Source organism: Onychostoma macrolepis, chromosome 20 (assembly GCF_012432095.1).
Source record: "Onychostoma macrolepis isolate SWU-2019 chromosome 20, ASM1243209v1, whole genome shotgun sequence".
In the NCBI taxonomy this organism is placed as follows: Eukaryota; Metazoa; Chordata; class Actinopteri; order Cypriniformes; family Cyprinidae; genus Onychostoma; species Onychostoma macrolepis.
Window position 1 is genome coordinate 29,919,966 of NC_081174.1, and position 22,400 is coordinate 29,942,365.

Below are 22,400 nucleotides of genomic sequence, written 5' to 3' on the forward strand. Positions count from 1 at the left end.
ATGCATGGGAACTTATCAATGAAGGGGAGTTTTATAAACGTACGTGTCTCCATCTTCTGTAACAGTGGTTAAGAAATTGACTTCCTCTTCAGTGTATTCACAGTCCGTCGCGCTTTCACATTCAGAAACGCTGCATTTCTCGATAAAATCCCCCAAACTGTCCACAGTTAACGATGAAGAGACGTAAGCAGAGTCCAGTCTCTCGTCTGTAGCACAGCTTTTATCTTTATCCTCAGAGCTGTCTGAACTCCCGTCCTGTTCTCTGGATATTGATTTGTACGAGTCGATTCCGGAGTCAATCCGACTTTCGTCGAAATCGAGTTTGCCTTGTTTCTCGCCGCCACTTCGCTCCATTTCGAAGCTTTGATGCGTATCGTCAGTATAGAAGTGTAGCGATGTAAAAACGCAAAATCACCGTGACATTATGACACCAGAGACATTCGCTTTTATTTCTCATCCCACCACCGATGACTCCGCTGTCCGCCTCAGATAGGCTAACTTACTCCAGACGCAAAAGGCTTCGCGATGGCTTTTTAATGTCAGGTTAAATTAAAGCGTGCGAGCCAAATTCTGTAAGTTAATGAAACTGCTGTGAAGCGTGCTGGCGGTAATGTGAAGCGCACCGTAGGCGGAGTCAATCCGGCTACAGTGGGAATTCCCCGCAGGGAGTGGCAAACCCATATCATTACCGATCCAATCCAAACACAGCCTGACAACCCCATGGAATCTCCTAAAAGACCTCAACTACAGACCTGTTCCTTATTTTGGACTCAAAACAACGTCCTAAAACCACCTGTGATTGACCCGACATACTTTATAATGTCCTTCATTTATACCCCAAATTGCAACACAACTTCAGTCTGGACATTTATGGGTTTCCCAAGATTGCACATGTCGACAGAATCACATGAAATTCATCAAATTTAGAGTGATTGTGGAAAACATAATAAATATGCGTTGGATAGCCTATATTCAACTAACCATCCACATTTCTCAATGTGGCTAGATAGGCTAATTGAGTTTTATCAAATAAAAATGCCAAAAAAAAAAACTTTTTTGGTGCATATAATGATGCATTGCCTGACGTTTTTTCTGTCTGAGAAAAATAAAACAATAGTAGGCACACTGAAAAAAAATGATTCATTGAATGTACTCAATTTTTTTTAAGGTAAGTGGTTGCAATCAATTTATTTTAGTTGCATTTTAAATAAACACATTTAGTTGACTAACTTTCAACATATCTTTTTTTTAAATTAAATGTAGCTAAAATAAATTGTTTGCGACAACTTACCTTAATTTTTTTTTTTTTTTTTTCAGTGAAACTATAGGTTTTCTTATTGTTGGTGTTACTTACCACCATGTTTTGCATATTAGATAGACTACTACTAACACCTTGTTCTGAATGTCTAAACGAAGTACAAGCATTCATTACACATGCACATAAATACACAGATACACATTTTATCTTCAATGCTGTCGTTACCAACAAATGACAAAAGGTGGCGCTGTAGTCCATTTTTAAATTTTGTATCATGAGTGGTAGCCTATTGATTGATTGGTTCATTGATGGAGTCATTATAGCACAAATTATCTGACAGATATCGACGAAATTATATAATATAGTACTGGACAAAACTTCTGCTGAAGGTTGAAGTACATTCACATTTGAAAGGTCAAATAACTCCATAACGTTTGTCACAAATCTTTTCATTATAGGCTTATGTCATCTAAAATGAACAGGTCATATGACTTTCGGTAGAGACAACAATCACGTTTTGAAAATAAGATCGTACATTCTTTACAGTCAGTATTTGTGCTGAACAGTAAAGATACGACTGTAAGAGATACACTTTGTAAATCAGAATCAGAATGAGCTTTATTGCCAGGTATGTTTACACATACGAGGAATTTGTTTTCGTGACAGAAGCTTCCACAGTGCAACAGAATGACAGCGACAGAACAAAAACACAGATAATAAAAGAATAAAAATAGAACAAGTAAATAGGGAATAACAATATACAAATTGACAATTGTATGTACACGTATATTATGTGCAAATTTGAAATGTAGACTAAGTATGTGTGTTAGATAAATAAGTGTATAAATAGTGTGTGTTCCACATTTATTGTCAGGTGTTCATGAGATGGATTGCCTGAGGGAAGAAACCGTTCCTGTGCCGGTCGTTCTGGTGCTCAGAGCTCTGTAGCGTCGACCAGACGGCAGCAGTTCAAAGAGGGAGTGTGCTGGATGTGAGGGGTCCAGAGTGATTTTGCCAGCCCTTTTGCTCACTCTGGATGAGTACAGTTCTTGGAGACTGGGGAGGGTTGTACCAATGATTCACTCAGCAGTCTGGACTACCCTCTGTAGTCTTCTGAGGTCAGATTTGGTAGCTGAGCTGAACCAGACAGTTATTGACGTGCAGAGGACAGATTCAATGATGGCGGAGTAGAACTGTTTCAGCAGCTCCTGTGGCAGGTTGAACTTCCTCAGCTGGTGAAGGAAGTACAACCTCTGCTGGGCCTTTTTAACAATGGAGTGAATGTCCCACTTCAGGTCCTGAGAGATGGTGGTGCACAGGAACCTGAATGACTCCACTGCAATTACAGTGCTGTTAATGATGGTGAGTGGGGGGAGAGCAGGGGGGTTTCTCCTGAAGTCCACGATCACCTCCATTGTTTTGAGCGTGTTGAGCTCCAGGTTGTTAAGACTGCATCAGACAGCCAGCTCCTTAACCTCCTGTCTGTAAGCAGACTCGTCACCGTCCTGAACGAGGCCGATAAGTGTGGTGTGGTCTGCAAACTTCAGGAGCTTGACAGAGGGGTCTTTAGATGTGCAGTCGTTGGTGTAGAGGGAGAAGAGCAGCGGGAGAGAACAGAGCCCTGAGGGGCACCAGTGCTGATCGTACGTGTGCTGGATGTGTATTTTCCCAGCCTCACTATAGCTGCTGCCTGTCTGGTTGGCACGGAGAGCTGAGTTAGTTTGGACAGAAGGAGGTTTGGGATGATAGTGTTAAAAGCTGAGCTGAAGTCCACAAACAGGATCCTCACATAAGTCTGTGTGGACAAATGGACAAATAACATGCAACCCATTATGGTGTGGTGAAAGAGAAAATGCAAAGTTAAATTAATAGCCTAGGTTAATATTCTGCTGAAAAATACAAATCAAATAGTTTTTGATAAAATGTTATTGTATTTTGATCAAATATTTTTTTTTAAATCATAAAATGCATTAATTATATTAATAGAATTTAATTTGTTATTTCATGTAACCCATCCAATGTTGATGAAAGGGAACATACAAATTGGCTATTATTAAGAGGATAATATTCTGCTGAAAAATTAAATGTGTTTTTGATAAAGTGTTATTTTATTTTAATAAAACAATTTCATTTTAACAAACAGAATAAAATACGTTAAATATATATTATTTTATATAAATATAAAATTAAATCTACAGAATGAGACTTTTTTATTCTATTTATGTGATGAATGGGAACATGCAAATTGGGTATTATTAATAGGCTGATATTCTGCTGAAAATACAAATAAATGTAATTTTATTTTGATAAAATAAATAGAATAAAATAAGTTATAAAATGTATAAATTATATGAATACATTTTAAAATAAGCATGTGCAGTTTTTTTTTTAATTCTATGTATAGCCTAATTATTATTGTGATAAACAGGAACATGCAAAATATTGTGCTGAAAAATACAAACAAAATGTATGCTTTTGATACATTTTTATTTTAACTGGATAAAATAATTTTATTTTTATAAAATAAATAGAATAAAATAAATTATAAAATGTATAAATTATATGAATAAATTATAAAATAAAATTGTGCAGAATTTATTTATTCATTCTTTTTTATTGTATGATGAACAGGAACATGAAACTGGCTATTGTTGATAGGCTAATATTGTGCTAAAAAATACAAATAATGTATGCTTTTGATAAATTCTTATTTTAACTGGATAAAATAATTTTATTTTGATAATATTAATAGAAAAGATAATTATAGAACCTATACATCATATTATATAAATAAATAATAAAATAAAATGTAATAGTTAATTAAATTGAGTATCATGTTAATTACACTATAGTTAGTCATGGTGGGAGAACTAAAACACGTTTATATGAGAAATGTGAAACTGCATGAAGTCAAGGTCACGCATGCGATCCTCAGCAGAGAAGACTGGGACAGATAAACAACACCTCCCTCCCTCTCTCCATCTCTCTCTCTCTCCCTCCCTCGGTTTGTAATAAAGCTCTCTCCCTCTCTCTCGTTACCTGGATCTGAGCTGTGGATTGGTCTCGCGTCTCATTGTCATTCACTCGGCGTTCACGCGCTCTCGTGGATGTGGATGCGTCTCTGCGTCTCTCCGTGGCTCAGATTAGCTCTTTTGTTTCCAAAACACAAATCCCGAGGGAAATGATCGCGGTTGCCCGGACAGCGCGCGATCCCTCCAGTATCTGTGTCTCTGCGGAGTCGGACTCGTAAGGATGCTGCCTCGCTGAGGATCCGTGATGGACCGCGATGATGCATGACACATGGCTGTGATGCTCCAGGATCATCTTCTCCATCATGTCTCCAGCGGCTCCGGTAACGGACAGCAGCGCCGTTGATGTCCTCCGCGAGCAGACGGACGCGCCGCGGGAAGCGGTGAGAGAAAACCTTTGTTACAAACCGCGACGGAAGAGAGCGGATAGTCGCTGTATTCTCTGTGTTTCAGAAAGGCTAATTAATGCAGTGCGATTTATGTTTAATTGACTCAAACATGAGGAGGACTGTGTGTGTGTGTGTGTGTGTGTGTGTGTGCGCGCGTGAGTGAAAGAGATAAACACAAAGATTCATATCTGTAATAATACACTGTATAAACCAATTACACGTTCAATCCAGTGACGGAGTGAATCTCAGGGAACTTCATGTCATGGTCATATTTCACCACCAAATAAAAAAGTTTTAAAAAATAAAAATAAAAAAATAAATAAGTGCATAAGTAAAATTATATAAAATACCGCTATAAAACATTGCTTACAGTTTTACATGTTTTATGACTATAACGCCCCCATTATTGTAATAAAATATTATTCACATTTCTATTATTTTATATGTACATAACATGGTATCCCTGAATGTTATGAAAATAATGTTAAAAAACATTTAAATATTTTTTTTTTGGCATTTATTTAAAATACTTTTATAATTTATTTTGAAATTATATTTTGTTAAAAATACTACTATTATATTATAACTTTATCATTATTATGAATATACTTAGCATTTTTGACTAACACCCTTCTCATTATTGTAATTAAAAATATTTTTAAATATAATTTAGAGTGTAATTCAAACTTCATTGTTATGAAAATAATGTCAATGTTTTTAGAATACTATTTTATTATTATATAATTTATAGTATAATTTAAATGTAACAGTATGCTTGATTGTTATTAAAATAATGAAAAAATATTTTATTAAAATAATTCTGTATAATTTATTATTATTAATATATTTATTATTTTTCCTTTAAGAGTATACTTTTGTTATGAAATTAATGTACAAAAATATTCAAGAAAATGTTGTTATTTTAAAATCATTTTATTAAAATTACTTAAATTATTTTATGATTTATTTATATAAATTATAATGTAATTTTATGTCTTTATTTATTTATTTATTTATTTATTACAGTTTTTTTTCCATTCTTTACATTTTGGTGTGAAATGTGACCTGCATTTTGTGAAAATCACCCAGTGACATTTAAGTTGTTTGTAATTATGATATATATTTTAGATAAAATTCATAAAACTTTGTTTGCTTATGAAATTCTAACTTACATGTTGCCAACAGTTTAGGGCCTCCCTGATGATCTAAACCTCATGAATTGATAGTGAGGTCAACCTCTGTTATGTCATGTTACTAAACACCAGAGCGCTAAAATAGTCCGAAGGAAAGTGGGACACCTCGCTTGCACCTCCCAAAATATACAGAGCGACAGCAGCAGAGAGTTCTCACTATCACAGCATGAGTTTTCACTGGGACCGTCTGACAGAGCCTCGGGCCTCGGCCTTTAGCACAATACAGAGGCTTTGTTTCACTGATGAAGTGCTTTAGAGAACAGATTCGTCCCTAGTGCTTACACAGTTAACCTAAGAGTGTGAGGAAATGTGTTTTCTCGTCTCATGCTCTACACTTCATGTGATTAACTGGTTTGATCATAATTTCCTCAGAAGTGTTTAAATGTAAAATGCCCCTCTGCTCATGCGCTGAAAGCTCTCGGTTCAATAATTAGTGCCTAGAAATGATGTGCACGAACACTTTAAGTCAATGAAAAGTGATTTAACTGTAATCTGTTTACAAAATTAGCAGCATCTAATTCATATATTCAAGATGAATGAAAGATGAAAGATTATATTAGCTCAACTTATGAAGGTCATTCACATCAGTAAATGAGTTTGCTTATGTGATAGTAACTAGTTGAACATGTTTTGGCATTAATCACAAACACACTTAGGCCTATCAGCTAGCTGTGGATTACCCTATTGTGGTTAGGGTCAGTTTTAGTTTAGTTTAGTTTGAATTAGATGTTATTTTTATATTTTAATTTTAGTAAAATATTTCTTTTGTTTTTGTCATTTTTATTAGTTTTTTTTTATTTTATTTTTTTTATTAAATATATCTGTAGTTTTTTTAAAGTTTTGGTCTAGTTTAAATTTATTTAGATTTATTTTTACAAATTTAAAGTTAAATTAAACAAAAATGCTAAATGTTTTGGCAGCCATGGTTCTTATAGTTAAATTAAAATTTGTTAATCCATAAAATAACCTTTCATTACTTGAAAAACAAAAAAAAAAAAAAAACGATGTACTAAAATGATAAATAAAAATGAGTAAAAATCACGTAGACAAAAACACACACACAAAGACCCACCCACACACACAAAATTACTAAAATTAACTAAAATTAAAATGTAAACCGAAAAATATAAAAACTAAACCTAATTCAAAATACTAATAAAAACTATAATTAGTTTTAGTTAATGACAATAACCCTGGTTAGGGTGCATTTTGGTTTAATCTAATCATGCAAAATAAATTGTATTAATTATTATTTCAAGAAAGACATGCTTTAATGGTCTCTTTCAACTTTTAAATACACTTCAGCGACTCTCTGATGCTTGTTCAGTCATTCCTTGATGTTTGGTCAATATCATCATGTTTCATGAGCCATTTTTCTGTAAAACCTCAAACTCACTGTCCCCTAATGACTCCAGGTTATTGATTCAATTTCTATATTTTTCGGCAAAACCCAAGAAGGCCATTTTATTTTTGAAGAAAGTCAAGTCCTTTTTTAAATCTTTTACCTTGCAATGAATTTATGGGATCCCACTCAGAAGAACGCGAGTGAGGAGACTCAAATACGAAAAAAACTAAACAAATGAGAGTATAATGCATTGTATATTAATGGCTGAGAAATACTTCATAAGGGCTACTTGTCATAAGTGCTGCGGTTCCCGCTGAGAGCTCTGGTCGTGAGGGCCACGGTAAAAGGTAGAGCGGATAATTATGGAAGAACATCATCAATTATTTAATACCAGCTGCCATGTTAAGGGCATAAGACAGCCATGCAATCACATACTCCAGAAACAGCAAAATAAAAGCCTCAGAAGTTTGTTCAGCATGAATATGATATTTGTATTTCGTCCACTTGTTCTCTCAAACTAAGGCTTTTCCAGAACCATCAACAAATACTCTTAAAGCAGAATCAATGAGGTCAATGAGAACTATCTACAATATTATAAACTTTCTCATTTGTACTCTTTAAAAAATATTTTCTGAATATTAAACAAAGATTATTGGAGTATTACACAGCTCCAGCGGATGAATCTAATGATTTGAGGTGAATGTGTGGCAGTCAGTCATCGCACCGGTGTGGATACTGTATTTAGGAATCACAGATTCTAGCCTATGTCTTGGAAGTATGAGAATTTTCACCATATACTGTCATCTGAACAAATAACAAGTCTGCCACGTTTGTTCTGACCAACTGAGGAAAAAAGCATTACAATAAATCACGCTACCAATGGTGATTAAATCTAACGATTGGTTAGCTCATATCACATCAAACCGTGCAAATTATTACCATTGTTATACTTTGTTCTCAAATTGTTAATTTTAACAACATCAGCATTGTGTGACTATGAGTATAGTGTGTATTAACGTGTAGATTTCAATTTCTGTACAGTCTAATCTCTAATTGTCATACCATTCGAATTTCATATAAAGAAATTCTTTTAAACCAAAAAAGCTAATTATTCTTCCTTCGAACTGGTTCTCTTTAAAATACAAATCTTGTGTAATCCCAGGTAATCAGATGCACATTTAAAACTGGAATATAATTTAATTTCAGTCACATGTGTTTCATAAATGCACAATACTTTGTGGATTACAGAATTTAATTATTAAAAGCTGCGGTAAGAAAAGGCTATAAACGATCAGCCACTTACAGGAGAGCCTAGTAGCCGGGACTCCTTCTTTATGTTTACAGACGTGACGTAATGACGCAGTGCTCAAATTTCTTGTGAAATCCTTCCAGTACCACTCAAATTAGAAAACATTATTATAAGCTAACCGTTGTGAATCGGGCTAAAGTAAGGCGATAGTTTTGAACACTGGCTGGTTATATACTTGCTCAAATATTTATTTCAGATCATTTTTAATCCAATAAAAGTTACAGACTGCAGCTTTAAAATCTTTACAAGCGATGTCGAAATTCAAAAATGACTTGCTCTTTTGATCTAGTTTTTGCTTGGACTAAATGATTGAATCAATCGGGGGTGCGTTTCCTAAAAGCAACTATGGTCGCAAGTACCGTCGTTACCAATAGAGTTCAATGGGACTTTCCACCATAGCTAGCTAACGATGCTTTTGGGAAACGCACCCCGGAGCGCTTCCAGCATAAATGACTCAACTCAATTGATATGGTTTGTCTGTTCCTCCGCTTTTCACGTCTTCAGCATGTTTACACGACACTGTCAGCACTACTACTGGCTTTGCTAGCTAGTTTTATGAGATTAACTGAAATAAATGTTTATAAATAAAATATCCATATTTCCAAAGAAAACAACACAAATCTACGAACATATTCAGGTGAGGTAACCGGTTTACTGCTAACTGGTAAAACACTCCATTAATATGACGAGCTGCAGCTCAAAATACATGTTAGATGGAAACATTGTGCATTATGATCGAGTTTGCATAATTCACTATTTTTGAAATAGTTTGAGCACTGCAATTCAGTTCAATAGGAAATCAGTTGAAAGCATTCAGTCATCACATACCATCGAAGTGAATATTCATCAGTCTATACTGTAATAAATATTTGAGAAATGATTGTTGTCTCTGATTGTATTAGTCTATACAGAGTGACAGTCAATGTAAAAAGAGCAAATTTGAGAAGCAGATGAACACAAAACAGCATAAAGTTAAAGAGAGTAAACTTTATCATTCAGAACTGTGCTCGTATGTTTTAAACACTTTGGCTACCTTATATGTTCTTACTACAATGTTTTTAGAAATAAGTAGGTTTTGTCTTTAGAACTCTTGAGTAAAAAAAAAAAAAAGAACATTATTAAGAATTATTTTGTATTCCCTAGTTTGATGTTAAATGTTTGGAAAAAGATAGCCTCAGATCCTTCCAATCAATCAAATGCGTTTTCTTCCAATGTTTACAGTCCTGGGGCTGGATTCACAGAAATCTTCTTAAAAAAAAAAAAGATTGTAAAATTAAGTCTAAGAAGTTTGGAAGAATGTTAAAAATCTTTAAAATAATGGTTCCATTTTTTTTCTGAAGAACCACAGAAGAACCATTTTTGGTTCCCCAAAGCCCCTCTCAGTGAACAGTTATTAAAAGAACTATGTAAATTGAATATATATAAAGGTTCTTCATGGAATCATCAATGCCAATACAGAACCTTTATTTTTAAGAGTGCAGAAGTACACTCATGTTTCACCTCAAATCATATAAGAGTATAGAAGAACCATTTTTGGTTCCCCAAACCAGCTGCTTGAAAGAACCATTTTCTCTTAGTGTGAAGAACATCTAAAGAACCTTTCTCCACTAGAGAACCATTTGTGAAATGGAACCAATGGCGTTTTTTTCACCTCTCTTTTTTTCTTTATTGTTCATATCTTACAGCAACGACCCGTAAAGCAGTCTTTGAGCAAGTCCCTGTGCCGCGACTCGCACTGGAAATGCCTTCTACTCTCACTGCTGATGTACTGCTGCATGATCGCGATGACCTGGTGCCAGGTCACAAAGGTCACGCGCCTCACCTTCGACAGCGCTTTCAAGGGCAAGTCCATGCTGTACCACGACAGTCCCTGTTCCAACGGCTACATCTACATCCCGGTGGCCTTCCTCGTCATGCTCTACGTGGTTTACCTGGTGGAGTGTTGGCACTGCTACTCGCGCAAAGAACTCCAGTTTAAAGTAGACCTGGAGAGCGTCGGCGAGCGCGTGCAACGCATGCAACAAGCCACGCCGTGCATCTGGTGGAAGGCTATAAGCTACCATTACATACGCCGGACGAGACAAGTGACGCGGTATCGCAACGGCGACGCCTACACGACCACGCAGGTTTACCACGAGCGCGTCAACACGCACGTCGCGGAGGCCGAGTTCGATTACGGGAACTGTGGGGTTAAAGACATTTCGAAACACCTCACAGGACTGGAAGGCTTTCCGGTGACCAAGCTGCGCTTCACTAAGTGCTTTAGTTTCGCCAATGTCGAGTCCGAGAACTCCTATTTGACGCAAAGAGCACGGTTCTTCACCGAGAACGAAGGACTGGATGATTATATGGAAGCGCGTGAAGGGATGCATCTAAAAAACGTCGAGTTTAAGGAATACATGCTTGCTTTTGCGGATCCGGATCGCTTGCCGTGGTATGCGTCGCAGTGCAGCTTCTGGTTGGCGGCGGCGTTGACTTTATCCTGGCCATTGCGGGTCTTGACGGAATACCGCACGGCGTACGTTCACTATCACGTGGAGAAGCTTTTCGGATTCGACTACGTCGCTGTTACACCACTGGATGAGCGTCCGTTTTGCCGCCACATCCCACGGGTCAACACCATCGACAGCACAGAGCTCGAGTGGCACATTCGCTCCAACCAACAGCTCGTTCCCAGTTACTCTGAAGCTGTGCTTATGGATCTGGCGCAGCAGTCCAGTTGCAATACGTTCTCGCCGCGTGGCATTGGCGCAGCCGGAGGAAATGGCTTCGGAGGATATCGGCAGAACTGCGAACGCTGCCATCGGTCCATAAGCAGCTCGTCGATTTTCTCGCGCAGCGCGTTGAGCATCTGCAACAGCAGCAGTCCGCGTTTGCCTTTCAGCGGAAGCCGGTTCTCTCTAGGCCGTTTGTATGGCTCGCGTCGCAGCTGTCTCTGGCGAAGTCGCAGCAGTAGCCTGAACGATCCCAGCTGTCCGACGGAAAGCACGCGATGCCTGGCCGATCAATCGGCCAATGAGGAGAGCCCACCTTCTCCGCCGGCCTATCAGGACGCACTATATTTTCCCGTACTGATTATTCACCGCAACGAGGGCTGTGCCGGTCACGACCACCATTCGCTGCACCGTAATGCATCCTGCGTGGAGACTTCGTTATAGCGTTAGCAAAAGGACGAGAACACAAACATGGTGTTGCATTTGTAAAATGAACAGACTGGTACAGAAATGTTTGTATGAATACCTTTCCCTCTAAATGTGCATTAGCACAAAACTTCGAATGGCACATGATTGCATTTCTTCATAACAAATGCAGTCTGGCTTTTATTGATATATTTATACACTTGTGACGCACCATATTCAGCTTCTTCAACAATGGCAACATCTTGCCAATCTCTCACTTTGCATTTGTAATCAATATGAAATGGCATTTCAAACCCGTTTTACTTGCATAATATTACATATTTTCAGGTAAAACAACACATTCCAAGAAAATAAATGAGAAATGTAAAATGATCCTTGTAAAATGTAAAAGTTTATCCATGGAGAATTGACTGGATCATGAAAAATGGTTGGACATTAAAGGCATGTTCACACCAAGCACGATAACTATAAAGATAACGATAAAAATATAGTTCTAAAAATAGTTCTGAATATATTAAAGACTAGCAGAGTCCACACCACAGGTATAACGATAAAGATATCGTTGTAATAACTTTCATAACGATTTTTTCCAGCTGGTGAACGATAAAAACATTGACAGCCAATCAGAATCAATCCTGCTATAATGAGCTCGAGAATTTAAAGTGGCAGATGAACGTGCGCTTACAATAAACAGATGATATTGTCCACTGGTGTGGATGCTACAGTTATCGTTCTTGGTGTGAACGGGCCTTAAAGGTTGAAAAATAAGGTAAAATCCAAAACGTCAGCACGACATTAACATTTTATATAGTTTTCTCCTTTGCAATAACATGCATTTACAAATCGTTCATATTAAAACACATTAACACAAAAAGTAAACAGGGTTAATTTGAGTTCATGTTGACTTCAAATTCAAATTGCACATTTCAAATAGCATTTTTCCTTTTTTTTTATTAAATTGAAAACAGATCCCATTTATTAATTTCTTTTTCTCTTTGGTGTTTCAGAAATGTTTGTTTCAGTATGCCAAATGTAAGATTGTTTACTTTTTCCACTTAAATGTGCAATAGAAAACAATGTACAAAAACAACTTTAGACAAAGCTGAATGGCTCATAATTACATTTGTTCATAACAAATGCAGGCTGGCGTTTATTAATATATCAACACTTTTTCAGCTTCTTCAATGATGGCAAAATCTGGCAAACTACTTCTCACTTTGCATGTGAAGTCAACAAGAAATGGCATTTACAACCCAGTTTACTTTCATAATGTGTCATATTTTTTCATTATAACACCATATTAATAAGTAAAAAGACAAATGTAAAACTTCATGTAAGGTGATTGGAGGATAAGGGTTGAAAAATAACCCAAAACATCATCCAAAAAGAAAAGTCATTTCAGAGATGGAGCAAGTCGTGCCATTATTACTTTGCAATAACATGCATTGAAAAATCGTTCACATGAAAACATATTAACAAAGTAAACAGGGTTTATTTGAGTTCATGTTGACTTCAAATGGAAACACCAAATGTGAAATGGACATTTCTATCATTTCCTCTTTGATGATTCAATCGGAATGTTACAAAACACTTTCAGTTCTACTTGCAATGTATATATAAACACACACACACACACACACACACACACATATATAAGCTTCAACAAAAACAAAGCAACATACTTCCTTAATGTTAAACAACACGAAAAATAACACTGTTGGATCCCAGGATACTGACCGTTTACCACAAACACAAATCAACAGCTCAGACATGAAATAATTATCATTTATAGAGCTGTCCTGTCAAAGACATAAAAATATTAATACATTTTAAAATAAATAATAAAACTATTATGAGCATAAAATCACTTATTAAAATAAGGCATGATACAGAACAGAAATTATTGAGTTAAAAAACTATTCATAAACACCTTTTTCTTCTGATCTATTTATGGCAACGGTGTCAGTGAATAATTTAATACATGCGCCTAAAGGACATGAGAACCTCAAAAAAATACATCTTCTTTGAAAATCCTGCTGGATATTTAATAAACATTAAGGTAGGATCGACTAAAGCATTTGTTTTTTTAATTTTCTGCAACTACCTCTTCTTTTTACAGGAATGTAAGTGCCTCAGACTGTTATTTTAGTGTTTGTGTTTAATTATTTAAAAGCTTTGGTGTTGACATCGCATTTATATGTTGCTGTGAAAAGAAAAGTCATAAACATTTTGTGCATTAAGATCCGTCCTTGCCAAAAACAGAGAAAAGCAGGACTAAAAATAACAGTTGACACTCAAATGATGCTCAAAATGAATCTTAAAAATATAAATATAAATATAGATGTTCCTGTTCCTTCAAATACACAATTTACCATTATAATCTACCAAGAGAAGGGAAAATATTTTCTGCAGTGTATTGATATCTTTGTTGGGAACGGTCTTCACTTACATCAGCACCAAAACTTTGATACTTTGTTTTAAGAGAATCTGAACTCATCTGTATAAAGCATTGGCAAAATAATCCATAAAAGCCCAAACTGACAGTATATATGAATATATGACAGTACAGTGAACCTCTGCATGAGCTCTGACATATGAACATACTGTAAATATCAGAGTGATTTAAAGGCCAGCGACTGAAGCACAGAACAGACTCAAACACAGTCAAACTCGTTTCCGAATCACTTCATCCTGTAGTTTAAAACATTCCAGAGTAAGTTTAAAATCATTTCATAAAATCATAAGGTTCACCATTTGTTTCTCATTTCCTTAAACTTAATTTAATAATAAAAATGTCCCCTTATTAGATATTTAATTTGGTAAACCTTTCAGGTTTTCAGTTATGATATTCAAATATGTCCGGGTCACATTTCACCCTAAATCAAGTAAAAAAACTGTAGAATGTAGAAAATGAAATTATGTTTGTGACATATTTTTATTGTGATATTGTCCTGACTAGTCAGCACATTTCCCATTCAAATATTGATTACGAAAATATGAAGTAATAATAATTTTTACCATTTGTTTCTCATTTAAACTTTGCAAAAATTAGTTTTTAATAATTTCCTCTCATTAAGAATTTAATTTGTTAAACCTTTTAGATTTTCAGTTATGATATTCTATCACATCTGGGTCATATCACACACACACACAATCAAAAGGACAAAATAGGAAATTATATTTTGCATTAAGGTTTTTTGCATTGACATTATTTCATGACCAATAAGGACATTCCCCTTTTCAAATGATGATTACTATAATGTGAAATTATAGTAGTAACAATTATTATTAGTATTATTATAAAAATATAAAAATAATATAATACAAAAAATGAAATGCTAGGATTCATTTTATGCTAAATGAATTTAAATAATATATTATTTTAATTTTAGGGTAAAATATGACCAGGACATATTTCAAGAGGTTCATCCTATTATGCAAAAGACAATTATTATTTATTTTATTTTTTTTGCAGGTGGCCACATGTTGTAATTTTGGAAAGAAAATGTTTCATGTCTTGACAAAATGTAATACAAAACATTTTGTATATAAAAAAAGAAATGTTTATGTGCACAGAAGCTGTCATGATTGTTTATTTGACCATTACATGTGTGCATACAGTAAACGTCAGTATGGCTACTGATATAACGGTTTTGTATTGAATAACATTGTGTGAGTGTCAATAATCACGTCCCATGTGATGTACAGTATCATAATGCAGAAACAAATTCTAAATGACAAAAAATGAATGTTTCATAGCATTGGGTGGACAGTCTGTCATTCATACAATATACCACTGACCAAATTATCACTTTATAAGCATGGATGATAATTGTAGTTCCCTGCCCTTTTGATGCCATGCACGATGTTTTTACGCTGCTAAAGGCCATTTCAGTGCAAACAGTGCTTACACAATAATCAATGTCACATCACACAGAGTCTGTAACACTATGTTGCCTATACAGTTTGTGGCATATCTCAGGTTGGAGGCCAAATATGTGTGTTCAAGTTGAATATGTGTTTTAATTTGAATCAGGATGACATTAAAGTCAGCATGAAATAAAAAAAAATCACCCTGTTTACTTTCTTTACACACACTGCTGGTCTTATAGTGAATAATATGCAAGTTGTTCTTACTTCACTCTAATCAGTTCTTCTCAGATAACGTCTGAGGCTGTGTAGACTATTAGAAATGTTAACAATTGGCAATAAGTTATGTAGGCATTGTTTTAATTCTCATTCAGGTCTTGTTCCAGTTACAGTAGCATTCAATTGTTTGGGTAATGTTTTTGAAAGAAATCTCTTCTGCTCACCAAGGCTGCATTTATTTGATCAAAAATACAGTAAAAATTGTGAAATATTTTTACAATTTAAAACAGCTGTTTTCTATGTGAATATCTGTTCAAATGTCATTTATTCCTGTGGTCAAAGTTGAATTTTCAGCATCATTACTCCAGTCTTCAGTGTCACATGATCCTTCAGAAATCATTCTAATATGCTGATTTGCTGCGCAAGAATCATTTCTGATTATTATCAATGTTATTAACAGTTGTGCTGATGAATTTATTTTTTGGAAACCACGATACATTATTTTCAGGATTCTTTAATGAGTAGAAAGATCAAAAGAACAGCATTTATTTAAAATGTATAGAAATGTTTTGTAACAATATACGTGTCTTTGCTGCCACTTTTCATCAATTTTATGCATCCTTGCTGAACAAAAATTCTAATTAAAAAAAATAAATAAAAAATGACTGACTCCAAACGTTTGAACAATAGCATATGTAACGTCCACTTTTCACCATCCAAACAATTTCAAAAGGATAAAATAATTAATTCTGGGATAAAACCTCTTTTTTTCTTGTTGCATAAGTAAAATAAGTTTAAAATGAGATACTTTAGTGCGTACGTGCTCAATGAAATGAACAGTGTCTTCAAAATACAACTAACAGTGATTGATTGAGTGTGACTATAGCTGGTCTGCTGGCTCTGATTCTCCAGCTTCAACACGTTCACCGTCAGTGACCTTTGCCACTTAATAAACGCTCACTAATTACGAGCTAATTCACCCTGTGGGAGTCAAACACTCTATCAGCACCAACAAACCCACAATCACCGTCAGTCTGTCACACACAGCCACACATACACGTCAACATTTGAGCCAAACATGCTGCTCTTAACATCCGTTTAGTTCATCTGTGTGGTTGTGAATGATGGTATATTTCTGTTGACATGTTGTGAAAATTGTCTGTATTTAATTTCATTGTTTAAGGCAAGACACTACAGGTAAAACCATTGTTTTTATGCATTTTATGTGTTATTTTGCTTCCATAACAAGATTTCCATAAAACTAGAAACTAAAAAGTGCAACAACAAAAAAAGAAAAGAAAAAATACACATTTAAGTGTTTATTAAACTTTAACTATTTGAGTTTGTATATTTCAAATACATTTCTTTTAAAAGTAAATTTAGCAAAATGAGTTTGTTTCTCCACTTCAGCAGCACTTACGTGCACCAAGTTTTACATAAATGTATGCAAATTAGTGCATATTTAATTAGATAATGCGTCATTTGCATATTCAAATAAAACATTTCTAATTTGTAATACAATTGTCTTAATGTACTGTGATTAATCAACTTACTAAAATATGAAGTAATAAAAATATTTACCATGTAAACCTTTTTAAATTCATTTTTAATAATTTCCTCGTATTTAGGATTTAATTTGGCACACCTTTTAGATTTTCAGTTATGATATTCTATCACATCTGGGTCATATTTCACACAAAATCAAAAGGAAAAAAATAGGAAATTATATTCTGCATATATAAAATAAAGCCATCAGGGTTTTTTTGCACTGACATTATATATGACAGATGATTTATAATAATAATTAAAATATTCTACTGAAAATAATAAAACACAAAAATTGCTAGGATTCATTTTATGCAAAGTAAATTTAAATAATTATTTTAATTTTAGGGTGAAATATGAACTATGCAAAGCATATTGATATCTTTTAGTTAAAATGTTTTATTTTCACCTGTAATGTCTTTGCTTCAAGAATAACAGATATAGTAAGAGGGATTTTGGTCATTTTTTATTTGTTTACCATGTTTCTCATTAGCCAGTAATTATTCTCTGACAAGCACAGCATGTCCGGCTCAGTCTTTGGCACTGGGATCATACGTGTGCTTGATTTTTGCGTGCAGCTTGGCTCTGATTGGTGCGTAGAGCCTGAGTGATGCAGTACTCACTGTCCTGAGCCACATCGGTCAGCCGAATGTCACACTCCACCAGACTGCTGTTGTGGGACATCCCTTCCTCCAGAACCTTACCGCCGTCCTGCAGGAGACACACAGGGGATGTGACGTCTCATTTGAATCAAAGTCTCTTCTGTTCACCAAGGCTGTATTTATTTGATCACAAATACATTAAAATTGTGAAATATTTTTTACATTTAAAATAACTGTTTTCTATTTCTATAGATTTTAAAATGTAATTTATTGCTTTGATCAAAGCAGGATTTTTTTTAATGCATCCTTGCTGAATGGAAATATTAATGTCTTTCAAAAAAAAATCTTACTGACTGTAAACGGCAGTATTATATAATTTTTACATTGTGTATGTGTGTAAATATAAAATAAATCCCATATAATGACACTGAAAGAAGTATCCAAATTACATTTTGACACTATTTGGTATTATTGCTAAACTTTGTTGCATTAAATTATTCATTACCTACAGTAGCCTAAAACAATGACTAGATATTTTAACATTAACTAATAGCCCACATTTACGTGCTTAAAAAATTATGAAAGATGCGCTGATGAATAATTCACAGTAAGAGCAGAAACACAGAAAGAGTCAAATTTGTTTCCTGTTGACACTGAAAGTGCAATGTTTTTGATGAATTCATACCATCTTTAAATAGAATAAAATAATTCTGTATGTGACCTAGTATCAGATTTTATGGGTAGAGCCAAATCTCACTACTGTAAAAGGCATTGCACTTTATGCATCTCAAGACCGAAGTACTCTGATGACAAAGCATATCACATTTTGGAGCTCTGCTGCACTGAGACGCTTTCATTCTGAGTGTGCAGACTAATGTTTCTGGTGAGAAGCGTCAGAGCTCTTTCCTGAATGAGAGGTGATTGTTTGAAATATGATTTGCCTTGAAACGGAAATGGGAGGAGCGGGTAAATGCAGGAACCATTTGGACCATCCGTCTCAGGAGAGAGGTAATCCACATCCCACATGTCTGTTAGCGCGCATCTATCCGGCCGCCATGAATAATTCAACATGAACCACAGGGCTGCATCATTTCATATTCATCTCTTTACACACAATTAAACGCTTTACAAAGTCCTTTGTTTCTCATTGAAAACATGTTAAACAGTAATAGTAAAAATAAAGCAAAATTGCAATATGATGTTAGGGTGTTGTTGCTAAAGTGTTTTGTCACTATATGTGATTTATTTCCACTTATTTTAACATCCAAAAGGTGAAAATTACAGGTCTTAAAAAAATTTCATAATTCAATGCAAAAAGTTTTTTTTTACTTGGCATGTTTGTGTCATATCCCAGTACAAAAATCTAGACATTCTTAAATCAAGCTACATTTACTTGAGATGCAAATTAACATACGAAAGTAAGTCGTTTTATGTAAAAAAAGCAAACAAACAAACAAACAAAAAACACATACATACATATACACACACACACACACATACATACATATATACATATATATATATATACACACACACACACACACACAGTGAGTACGGAAAGTATTCAGACCCCCTTAAATTTTTCACTCTTTATTATATTGCAGCCATTTGCTAAAATCATTTAAGTTCATTTTTTCCCCTCAATGTACACACAGCACCCCATATTGACAGAAAAACACAATTGTTGACATTTTTGCAGATTAATAAAAAAGAAAAACTGAAATATCACATGGTCCTAAGTATTCAGACCCTTTGCTGTGACACTCATATATTTAACTCAGGTGCTGTCCATTTCTTCTGATCATCCTTGAGATGGTTCTACACCTTCATTTGAGTCCAGCTGTGTTTGATTATACTGATTATACTGATTGGACTTGATTAGGAAAGCCACACACCTGTGTATATAAGACCTTACAGCTCACAGTGCAGGTCAGAGCAAATGAGAATCATGAGGTCAAAGGAACTGCTTGAAGAGCTCAGAGACAGAATTGTGGCAAGGCACAGATCTGGCCAAGGTTACAAAAACATTTGCTAAGAGCACAGTGGCCTCCATAATCCTTAAATGGAAGACGTTTGGGACGACCAGAACCCTTCCTAGAGCTGGCCGTCCGGCCAAACTGAGCTATCGGGGGAGAAGAGCCTTGGTGAGAGAGGTAAAGAAGAACCCAAAGATCACTGTAGCTGAGCTCCAGAGATGCAGTCGGGAGATGGGAGAAAGTTGTAGAAAGTCAACCATCACTGCAGCCCTCCACCAGTCGGGGCTTTATGGCAGAGTGGCCCGACGGAAGCCTCTCCTTAGTGCAAGACACATGAAAGCCCGCATGGAGTTTGCTAAAAAACACCTGAATAAGATTCTCTGGTCTGATGAGACCAAGAAAGAACTTTTTGGGCTTAATTCTAAGCGGTATGTGTGGAGAAAACCAGGCACTGCTCATCACCTGTCCAATACAGTCCCAACAGTGAAGCATGGTGGTGGCAGCATCATGCTGTGGGGGTGTTTTTCAGCTGCAGGGACAGGACGACTGGTTGCAACCGAGGGAAAGATGAATGCGGCCAAGTACAGGGATATCCTGGACGAAAACCTTCTCCAGAGTGCTCAGGACCTCAGACTGGGCCGAAGGTTTACCTTCCAACAAGACAATGGCCCTAAGCACACAGCTAAAATAACGAAGGAGTGGCTTCACAACAACTCCGTGACTGTTCTTGAATGGCCCAGCCAGAGCCCTGACTTAAACCCAATTGAGCATCTCTGGAGAGACCTAAAAATGGCTGTCCACCAACGTTTACCATCCAATCTGACAGAACTGGAGAGGATCTGCAAGGAGGAATGGCAGAGGATCCCCAAATCCAGGTGTGAAAAACTTGTTGCATCTTTCCCAAAAAGACTCATGGCTGTATTAGATCAAAAGGGTGCTTCTACTAAATACTGAGCAAAGGGTCTGAATACTTAGGACCATGTGATATTTCAGTTTTTCTTTTTTAATAAATCTGCAAAAATGTCAACAATTCTGTGTTTTTCTGTCAATATGGGGTGCAGTGTGTACATTAATGAGGAAAAAAATGATTTTAGCAAATGGCTGCAATATAACAAAGAGTGAAAAATTTAAGGGGGTCTGAATACTTTCCGTACCCACTGTATATACATACAAAAAAGTATTTAGTCAGCCACCAATTGTGCAAGTTCTCCCACTTAAAAAGATGAGAGAGGCCTGTAATTTTCATCATAGGTATACCTCAACTATGAGAGACAAAATGAGGGAAAAAAAATCCAGAAAATCACATTGTAGGATGTTTAAAGAATTTATTTGCAAATTATGGTGGAAAATAAGTATTTGGTCAATAACAAAATTTCATCTCAATACTTGGTTATATACCCTTTGTTGGCAATGACAGAGGTCAAACGTTTTCTGTAAGTCTTCACACACTGTTGCTGGTATTTTGGCCCATTCCTCCATGCAGATCTCCTCTAGAGCAGTAATGTTTTGGGGCTGTCGCTGGGCAACACGGACTCCAAAGATTTTCGATGGGGTTGAGATCTGGAGACTGGCTAGGCCACTCCAGGACCTTGAAATGCTTCTTACAAAGCCACTCCTTCGTTGCCCGGGCGGTGTGTTTGGGATCATTGTCATGCTGAAAGACCCAGCCACGTTTCATCTTCAATGCCCTTGCTGATGGAAGGAGGTTTTCACTCAGAATCTCACGATACATGGCCCCATTCATTCTTTCGTTTACGGATCAGTCGTCCTGGTCCCTTTGCAGAAAAACAGCCCCAAAGCATGATGTTTCCACCCCGTGCTTCACAGTAGGTATGGTGTTCTTTGGATGCAACTCAGCATTCTTTCTCCTCCAAACACGACAAGTTGAGTTTTTACCAAAGAGTTCTATTTTGGTTTCATCTGACCATATGACATTCTCCCAATCCTCTTCTGGATCATCCAAATGCTCTCTAGCAAACTTCAGACGGGCCGGACATGTACTGGCTTAAGCAGGGGGACACGTCTGGCACTGCAGGATTTGAGTCCCTGGCGGCGCAGTGTGTTACTGATGGTAGCCTTTGTTACTTTGGTCCCAGCTCTCTGCAGGTCATTCAGTGGAGGACAGAGGAGCCTCTTAAAGAAGAAGTTACAGGTCTGTGAGAGCCAGAAATCTTGCTTGTTTGTAGGTGACCAAATACTTATTTTACCAAGGAATTTACCAATAAATTCTTTAAAAATCCTACAATGTGATTTTCTGGATTTTTTTTCTCATTTTGTCTCTCATAGTTGAGGTATACCTATGATGAAAATTACAGGCCTCTCTCATCTTTTTAAGTGGGAGAACTTGCACAATTGGTGGCTGAATAAATACTTTTTTGCCCCACTGTATATATATACAGTATATATATATATATATAGAGAGAGAGAGAGAGAGAGATGCTAAAATCCCAAGTTTACACTAAAAATAAGAAAAATTAAATTAATGCAAAGCGAAAACAAGCTTATTTTTCCTACCTCATGTGCAG

General features: G+C 35.8%; 2 protein-coding genes across 4 annotated transcripts in view; one reads left to right on the forward strand and one right to left on the reverse strand.

Moving 5' to 3' along the window:
- nfkbie (nuclear factor of kappa light polypeptide gene enhancer in B-cells inhibitor, epsilon) overlaps window positions 1-22,400 on the reverse strand; it is a 37,860-nt gene that overhangs the window by 11,313 nt on the left and 4,147 nt on the right. For 2 of the 3 annotated variants that reach the window (XR_009267570.1, XR_009267571.1), the window contains one exon: window positions 17,921-18,008. Coding sequence is in view for 1 of the 3 variants with exons in the window: in XM_058755719.1 (XP_058611702.1) it covers window positions 44-354 (311 nt within the window). In the remaining 2 variants the exon portion in view is untranslated. Of the gene's footprint in view, window positions 1-43; window positions 645-17,920; window positions 18,009-22,400 lie in introns of those variants that run through there. The other variant, XM_058755719.1, reaches the window with a different exon arrangement.
- On the forward strand, window positions 4,304-17,914 carry tmem151ba (transmembrane protein 151Ba). The gene is made up of 2 exons (XM_058755718.1): window positions 4,304-4,670; window positions 10,209-17,914. Exons 1-2 carry the CDS (start codon window positions 4,593-4,595, stop codon window positions 11,679-11,681), a joined length of 1,551 nt encoding a protein of 516 aa, XP_058611701.1. The 5' UTR covers window positions 4,304-4,592; the 3' UTR covers window positions 11,682-17,914.

What these genes read in the sequence shown, in the direction of transcription:
- tmem151ba (XM_058755718.1), top strand. Translation starts at nt 4,593, where the DNA reads ATGTCTCCAGCGGCTCCGGTAACGGACAGCAGCGCCGTTGATGTCCTC. An exon ending in CGGACGCGCCGCGGGAAGCG is followed by an intron (nt 4,671 to 10,208) that starts GTGAGAGAAAAC and finishes CATATCTTACAG; the next exon opens with CAACGACCCGTAAAGCAGTC.